This window comes from Mus pahari, chromosome 1, assembly GCF_900095145.1.
Source record: "Mus pahari chromosome 1, PAHARI_EIJ_v1.1, whole genome shotgun sequence".
Taxonomy (NCBI): Eukaryota; Metazoa; Chordata; class Mammalia; order Rodentia; family Muridae; genus Mus; species Mus pahari.
In genome coordinates, this window is record NC_034590.1 from 158,016,364 (window position 1) to 158,024,848 (window position 8,485).

General features: G+C 48.3%; 1 protein-coding gene and 1 pseudogene across 2 annotated transcripts in view; both read right to left on the reverse strand.

Moving 5' to 3' along the window:
* Nucleotides 1-1,348: 1,348 nt before the first annotated feature.
* Nucleotides 1,349-7,565, reverse strand: LOC110334801 (steroid 17-alpha-hydroxylase/17,20 lyase). Its single transcript, XM_021216765.2, has 8 exons — nt 6,973-7,565; nt 5,232-5,367; nt 4,809-5,038; nt 3,972-4,058; nt 3,387-3,602; nt 2,905-3,074; nt 2,194-2,297; nt 1,349-1,791 (listed from the first exon to the last, which is right to left on the reverse strand). Exons 1-8 carry the CDS (start codon nt 7,267-7,269, stop codon nt 1,508-1,510), a joined length of 1,524 nt encoding a protein of 507 aa, XP_021072424.1. The 5' UTR covers nt 7,270-7,565; the 3' UTR covers nt 1,349-1,507.
* Nucleotides 7,566-7,794: 229 nt separating this feature from the next.
* The window catches only part of LOC110334963, a 2,707-nt pseudogene continuing 2,016 nt past the window's right edge, over nt 7,795-8,485 (reverse strand). The window contains exon 3 of the transcript XR_002381140.1: nt 7,795-7,800. The product of XR_002381140.1 is annotated as a glyceraldehyde-3-phosphate dehydrogenase-like (transcript). The remainder of the gene's footprint in view (nt 7,801-8,485) is intronic.

Consider the following 8,485-nt stretch of genomic DNA (forward strand, 5'->3'; position numbering starts at 1 on the left):
CATTTCCTGTCATGGTGGCCTTGAGACTGTTCTGTTACTTCTTCAGTTCTTGTCACTTTCCCCTACACCCTCACACTCATCCCCAGGACTCCTTGTTTTAAGTGGCCACTCCCTTCTATATCAATCTATTATAACAGTTCCAGCATCATTGACTCCAAAGCATGTACAAGTCTGAAATTCTCACTTATCTGTCAGTCTTCAATAGAATGTTCCCAGGCTTGTGGAACTTCTCTGCAATCTGCATGAGGCAAGAAAGTAATTTGGTTCATCACAACAAAGTAGCTGGTGTTGGATGAAACTTGGGGAGTCTGACCCCAAGTAGTTTATTTTAGATGTATTTAAGCACAGCACAATTTGGTGAAAACTTCTGGAAGTAATGACTACATCACCAGGCAGTGGTGGCTCATGCTTTGAATGCCAACACTCAGAAGGCAGAGAGAAATAGGCAGATCTTTGTGAGTTCAAGGCCAGCCTGGTCTACAGAGTGAGTTCCAGGACAGCCAGGGCTGTTACACAGAGAAACTGAAACACTGTCTTAAAAAACAAAACAAAACAAAAACCAGACATGACAACATGGAAACTCTTTGTGACTCTTCATGAAGTACATGTGACATCTCCCATAAAGATGGATCTATAGATGGAAAGATCAGGTGCATTCTTGGTCACACAGATCTTAGAAAGTTCACCAGATATTAACTGTGTCTCCCAGCCTTCTGGGCAGAAAACAGGTTATCCGTATCCCCCCCTTCCTCTGTGTGTTTAACATCCCTAGTCCCCCGTGCCTCCCACACAGTCTGAGTGTCCTGAGCCAGTAAATGGTATACAGTAGGTACTCAACAAAATGGTGTGTTTGTTTGTTTGTGAGAGGTGGGAAAGATGGCTCATCAGGTAAAGTTTCTTTTTCTTTTTCTTTTTTTTTTTTCAGTTTTTCGAGACAGGGTTTCTCTGTGTAGCCCTGTCTGTCCTAGAACTCACTTTGTAGACCAGGCTGGCCTCAAACTCAGAAATCTGCCTGCCTCTGCCTCCCAAGTGCTGGGATTAAAGGCATGTGCCACCATGCCCGGCCAGGTAAAGGTTCTTGTTGCAAAGCCTAATGCCCTCACTTCTGTCTCTAAAATCTACATAGTAAAAGGAGAGGATCAACTCCTGTAAGTTTGTTCTTTCACACACACACACACACACACACACACACACACACACACACACACACACATGTTCAAGTATGTGGGCAGACACACATGCACACATCTTTCTCTACCACACAAAATAAACAGTGCTTTTTTTCAGTGAACATACTTGTTGACTGAATAAGTAAGCCAATGAGTAAATGACGGACGGCTCAGAGATGTTTATTGGAAAATCTTTAATTCATGTGTCTCACCCTTCATTGCTGCCAACTAGAAAACGGGATAGGAATGAGGAGGATCGTTGGAGGCACTGGCACTAGCATCTGGAAGATCGGGCTGTGGGTGTCAAGGCATGGGATCCGGGACATCAGTTGCTGCCTCTAGATGCTAACCTCAGCCTGTGCATCCTTCCATGCTTGACGCACTGTGATCTTCACTTTGAAAGGGTCGATCAGGAAGACCACCTTGGGGTCACCCACCAGACGGGGCAGCTGTTTGTCATCTGACACATCAAAGTCAAACCTCTGCAGCAGCAAGGCCATGAAGATAAAGAGCTCCTGACGGGCCAGAGCCTCTCCAATGCACGACCGGGGACCAGCTCCGAAGGGCAAATAACTTGGTGTGGGTGTAATGAGATAGCTTCCTGTTGGATCTAAGAAGCGCTCTGGGGACAAATGGAAGCATCAGCCAGGGGCCAACCTTTTGCCCAGGGGATCTCGACTTGCTTTTGGGGCATGAGGAAATAAATATTCAGGAAGGATAGTGAGGGAGGAAGTGGTGTCCCCAGGAGAAAATGCCCCCATCCAAGAGAAGAGGGACAGGCCTCTTGGGAGACAGATGCCTACAGACTTCCCACAGAAGTTATTTGAAGAGAGTTTGAAACCCCTATCTGTGAAGAGTCTGGGGCAATCTCCAGCAGGATGGAAACAGTAACAGGCTTATGGGGTTGCAGCCAAGAGGTTTCTGGCAACAAGCTTAGTGGGCAGGAAGGAGTACTGTCCCTGAAGAGCAGAATCCAGGCTGGCTGTGTGGCCCAGGAGCCAGCATGGGATGGACAAGGACTCACCAGGCATGAACCGATCTGGCTGGTCCCATTCGTTCTTATCGTGATGCAGTGCCCAGATATTGATGACCACATGTGTGTCCTTCGGGATGGCAAACTCTCCAATGCTAACCCAGCCGAGGAGAAGAAAAACGAAGATGGCCCCTTTCTGCTCAGCCCCATAGCTCCACTTGGGAGAGGGAGAACCCTCCCCCATTCTAGACCATTCCTTTCTCTCAGCTTCTGGTTTCTGCCGGGATTGCATCTAGAGCCAGCCTTACCCATTACCTAACAACAACGTGGACATGTGTGCTAGTCAGCACATGAGTGTCTGTCTCAGAAGCTGGTGCGCGTGCGCGCGCAAGAGAGACAGTGTGAGTGTGTGTGTGTGTGTGTGTGTGTGTGTGTGTATGTGTGTATACCTGAGAGAGGGGGGGCGAGTATGTACTACTGACGTCTGATGAGATCGGAATATTGATTACCCTGTCCTTTAGCCCAGACCTGTGTCGCCAAGGGTGGCAAGAAGTTTGGAGGGAAGCCAGGTGCCTATGCAACTTAGTCAGTGGATATCAGTGGAGGTGGATGGAATTACTAGGGCAGGGGGATTGGCAGTAGTGGTCTCTGTTTGACTATAGGTTGATCAGCAGCTAAGGCCAGGTGGAACATGCCTGAGGTGCAAAATGGGCTAGCTAGTGGCTGCATCTTAGGCTGAGTGCCTTGGGAAGAGAGGCGTACCTGGAGTCAATGTTAGCCTTGTGGGGGATGAGCATGGGGGCCACCGGTCTTATACGAAGCACTTCTCGGATAGTGGCCTCCAGCATGAGGAGGTGAGTCCGGTCATTGAAAGATGGTGTTCGACTGAAGCCTACATACTGGTCAATCTCCTTTTGGATCTTCCTCTTCACCTGAGGGCCAGAACAAGGCCATATGACCAGTTTGTTCAAGTCTAAGAGAGACGCGGGCTTAGCAGAGACCGGTGGTCATACCCAGAACAGCCTGGAATGATTCTATCCAGCGATGGCTCTGTAGCCTAAGCCTTGTTTCTAGAAGGCAGGACAACTTTAACCCAGAGCCAGAGCTAGCCTCTGCTTGTGTGAGAGGCAGAGTGGGATCTAGTTATCTGAACAGAAGGCTCCAGGCATTGCACACACACACCCCCAACCACCAACGGGGCTGGTTGGATTCTATAGGAAGACAAGAGTTGGGGAGACACTCACCTCAGGATTGTGTACCAGGAAGGCCAGGATCCAGTTCAGCACAGAGGTAGTTGTCTCTATGCCCGCCCCAAAGATGTCCCCCACCGTGCAGAGGACATGCTTATCTGAGAACACATTTGGGTCCTGGCCTTCACCGGCATTATTGTTGTCTGCATTCATCTTGGCTTGTATCAGAATGTCTGTCAGGCTGGAGAGAGATTCACTATTGAATTTCTCCTGGGGTGAAAGACAGCGAGAGAAGAGGATGAGGAGGAAGCCTCACCTCCAACATCCCTGCCACACATCCCTGCCACACCCCACCCTACAGAGACACCACAAGGTGCTCGAGAGTGGAGAGGGACTGGGCAGGACCTGTGAGGTGGTAGAGTTAGGGAATAGCCCTGCGTCTTCTTCTGTGTCCCTCTAAGAACCGTTTCAGTTACTCACTTTCCCCACCCGTTTATTAATAGGTCAGTTTCTAGCAGTTACCTATTATGTGACAGCTCCCTTGCTAGGCTCTAGGGAATCTCACAGTGTCCAAAATGCATCCCAGTCTTGCTCTTAAGATACCTCCAACCTCACAGTCGCCTCTTCTTGATCACTTACCTTGCATTTTTCAAATAATTCAACCAGTGTTTTTTCTCGAATTTTAGCGTGTTCCTTTATCATTTCCAAGGTTTTATTGGGAAAAATCTGGAAAGAGAAGGAAATGTCAAATCCATCTGTGCAATTAGGAGACTCCTTCCCGGGAGGTAGACTTTAGCTCTCTGTTTAAGAAAGACCCCACGCCAGTCTGGACCTTTATCGAGGGAGGCAAGAAGATAGCAGAATGTGGTTACCAGCGACAGGAAGGACAACTTTAAATGGTGGAAGACAGGGTGGAGTCCTCATGTACTCAATTCAATTCATCACCAAGCCCAAGCCCTGACAGTGTTGTGCCTTTCCTTACCATAAGTCAGACTTGAGACTGAGGACTTGGACACATTAAACCTGTGTCTCTCTCTCCTCCTCAGCACTAAGGATAACTGGGTGTACCTCAGGGGGAAGCCGGTGATTAACCCTTATCAGATGCTCAGTGCTGACAAATGGCAAATAGCCCTGAGTAGAAAGATACAGGACGAGAGAGAGAGAGAGAGAGAGAGAGAGAGAGAGAGAGAGAGAGCAAGGCACGATAGTACATGTTTGTAGTCCTAGCACTTGGGACTTGGAGGCAGGAGGATCAAAATTTCAGTCATTCTCAGTTGCTTAGGCTGTTCGAGGCCAGCATGAGCTATGTGAGAGTCGGCCTTGAGGATAAAAATGCCGACCAAGTGTCTGCAGTTGTATGAGGCCAGGCAGGTGACTGTGGGAATAGCTGGAAGAGAATGATGGTCATGGAAACTGAAAGTACTGGGGACACTGTCCCAGTGGGATCTGGAAGTGGAGGTGTGGCTTCCTTCTCACCTTCAACCACGGGAATATGTCCACCAGATTGCTCTGGTCCAGGGCATCCACAATCCCCTTTGTAAAGGTCTCTATGGTGGTCAGTTTAGGATCCTTTCTCTCAAAAGAGATGTTGAAGCAGATGGCACAGATGATGTTGATGACTGACTTGAAGATGGGCGTAGACAGATCTCGGGACTCCCCGTCGTATGTATGTATCAAGTCACACAGTGAGTTGGCTTCCTGACATACTGACAAGAGAGGGAAAGTGAAGCGAAGTGGAAGGATTAGTCAACCCTGTCACCTCTCGCCAGGGTCTTATCCAGGGATAGGCATAGAGAGCCAATGGCCACTTGATGGCAGCAGCCGCTAAGAAATGGCTGCACTCAGCCACCCAGCATCCTTCCCCAGCCCCCTAGCCTTAAGGATTAGCCTTTCACTCACTTATCTTCTCCAGCTTCTGGTCATCTCTGAACAGGGAAAAGGTGCTGAACACCAGCTTCCGGTGCAGCTGCCAGGAGCTACCACTATCCGCAAAGGCGACGCCTTTTCCTTGGTCCGACAAGAGGCCTAGAGTCACCTTTGGAGAGCAGGCAAGGCTGTAGGCATTATCAGGTAAACTCCCGGAACTGTCAAGCTTCTCCATCTATCTGCAGTCCTGATGGGTGCTGTGAAATCCCCATGCCTCTCTTACTTAGTAGGAAACCCCAAAGTCCTCATTAAAGTTCCATGAAAGGCTGAGTGAGAAGACAGAAAGAACCCTGGATTTGAATACAAGAGCCCTGGGGTTCAGGTCATTAGTAGGGTGCCCCCTGGGCCGCTCTACTTCAGTTTTTGACCTGGAGAGTCAGCTATGGGTGGGATGAGCTAGGTGGGTCTGTCCTAGGGACAAGGAGACTGGGAGACTCCCAAGACAGCTCTGTTTTTGCCCCCAACCACCAGGCTGCTAAAGCCACACTGTTGGCCTGTGCACCCAGCCTCAGACCCTCATTTGGAGACAGCAGATGTTTTATCCTCCCAGGTTGGACTTAAGCTTGAGCTATCATCTCTAAAAGACACCATCTACAAAGCACAAGGGTCTAAGTCTTCCTTCTTCATCACTGATTCCCCCAAAGCCCATGGGGTGGTGGTGATGGTTTTATTCTCTTCCTTCCTTCCTTCCTTCCTTCCTCTTTCTTTCTTTCATTCATTCTTTCTTTCCTTCTTTCTCTCTCCTCTCTTTCCCTCTTTCTCTTTCTCTTTCTCTCTTTTCTCTTTCTCTCTCTCTCCTCTCCTCTCTTTCTTTCTTTCTTTCTTTCTTTCTTTCTTTCTTTCTTTCTTTCTTTCTTTCTTTCTTTCTTTCTTGTTTTTGTTTGTTTTTGGAGACAGAGTCTCCCTGTATAGCACTGGCAAGACCAGGCTGGCCTCAAACCCACAGAGATTTACCTGCCTCTGCCTCCCAAGCGCTGGCATTAAAGGCGTGCGCCACCATCACCTGGCCCAGTTTATTATTCCTTTGCTTCTGAGAGGAACCCAAATCTGAGAGAGCCCGGCAGTTGGGCAGCCGCTCTGGCTGACTAGCCCATGGAAAGGAATTTGTTTTGGCCTGTTCAAGACTGAGGCTGGTCGTCCTCTATTGGGGTGCCCAGGGGAACACTTGCAACGGGGTCATGGGAGCATGGGTGGTGTTTGTAGGATGGCTACTCAACAGTCAGCACAATGAGGACAGACACCCCCAAGATACTACTGTATGTCCCTGTCCCTTGTCCCCTCTCCCCCTGTAATATTCCCCCAGCTATCTGTGAGCCAAAGCCATATAAGAGAAACTGCAGTCCTAGGCCTCCATGATGTCAGCCGCTTCTCCAAACGTCTTCTGGTGGAGGATGCAGTCACTGCCCTATTTCCCAACAATGTCACACTTATGGAGAACTTTACTCTGGGTCTGGGCTAAGGGCCTTGCCTGCGTGTTCTAGAATGATTCTTGTATTGTAGAGGGGAAGGTGAATGGCATGTAGGCTTCTCAGCTCTGCAGATCCCTGCACCATCTTGCTAGACAAGCCATTCAAGAGTTTCCCCTTTAATTCCTCCTTCCTAGTTTAGAGGCTCAATAGGGTCTTGAGGGAGTGGTCCCACAAGTCTTATTTTGAAAGAACTAAGAGCTGTACAACCCCAGGGACTGAGGAAGAGGAGGGTTGGTATTGCTTACCATCTGGGGCCGACCAGAGAATTCTTTCCCCTTCTTCACGAGCACTTCTCTGGCCAGCTGATAGTGACCGACAATCACTGTAGTTGTGGCACCCAGGCGAAGAGAATAGATGGGACCATACTTTTCCTGCAGCTTGAAGAAGTTGGCATGCATATGACCACGTCTGGGGAGAAACGGCAGACTACCCACCAGGGGCAGGAACGGAAGGCTCCTGGGGAACTTGGCGTTAGGTGTCTTTGACTTGGTCCAAAAGAAGTAGACCAGGATGAGCAGCAAGAGGCCCACAAGCTCCCACATGGCAGTCAGGTTTCGGCAGCTGGCCAGCTGTGAAGTGGGGAAGCTGCAGCAACTTCAGCAGAGAAGGAGGGCTTTTAAACGCGCTTCTGATTGTCACCTTGAAGTTGTGTTATCTCTTGGCTTGCAGAAGTTTATCCTGGAGTGGATCCAAGCCTGAGTCCTCACCCAGAAAAGGGAGAGGAGAGGGAATTTGGCCTCCACAAGGGCTGGCTCAGATTAAGGACGAACTCCTGGAGGAGGAGCTGGTTAAGGAACAGATCGTTGGTCATCTCCCTGGGGCTTCTGCACTATGGATCCTCCCGGAGGCAAATGCTATCAGGATGAGATCAAGGTTTCAGAGTGCGCGCTGTAATGTCAAAAGTGTCGCACAGTTAATAATTAATGTCATAAGGTTGCAGCTAGCCATAGCTGTCAAAGAGACTCCAGCCTTATTATCTGATAGTTGAGGAGAGAGATATCTTCTAGGGTTAGTCTGCATAAGGTCACACAAGACAGTGATGATAAGAATCCAGAAGTCGTAGACTTTTATGGCTATTCAGGTACGCAGAACATGAGCTCAAGGGCCATTTCAGGGCTCTGTTCAAATCTAGCTTGGTTACTTTCTAGGTACATACTCTTGAGTGGGATATTTAATATTTTCTAGAAATAAACGGTTTTGTTATGTTACTATATATAAAACATAAAATGCATCATTTAAAATACTTTTTACTAAGAGCTGGAGAGATGGCTCAGCAGTCAAGATGGCTCCTTGCCCTTCCAGAAGCCCCAGGTGAGATTCCCAGCACCAACATGCTAGCTCACAACTTTCTGTAACTCTGGTTCCAGGAAAGCAACTTTTGGCCCCTCCCAAGACACATAGTATGCATACATGCATGCAGGTAAAACACTCATGCATATAAAATAAAATACTAGTTAAAAATTATATAAAATACCTAACTAGTATATTAAACACAAAAATACAGAGTAACATTTTAATTGTCATTTAAAAAATTATTACATTTGAGCCATCTCTCTGTCTCTTTAATCATTTTTAAAGGTACATTTTGGGTATGGCAATGCCAGTACTCAGCTTTAATCCCAGCAGTACGGGAGGGTCAGGCCAGCCTCAGTTTCATAGGAAGTTTGAAGTTACCTTGGGCTATAAAAGACTATGTCCTGCCGGGCGTGGTGGTGCACGCCTTTAATCCCAGCACTCAGGAGGCAGAGGCAGGCGGAT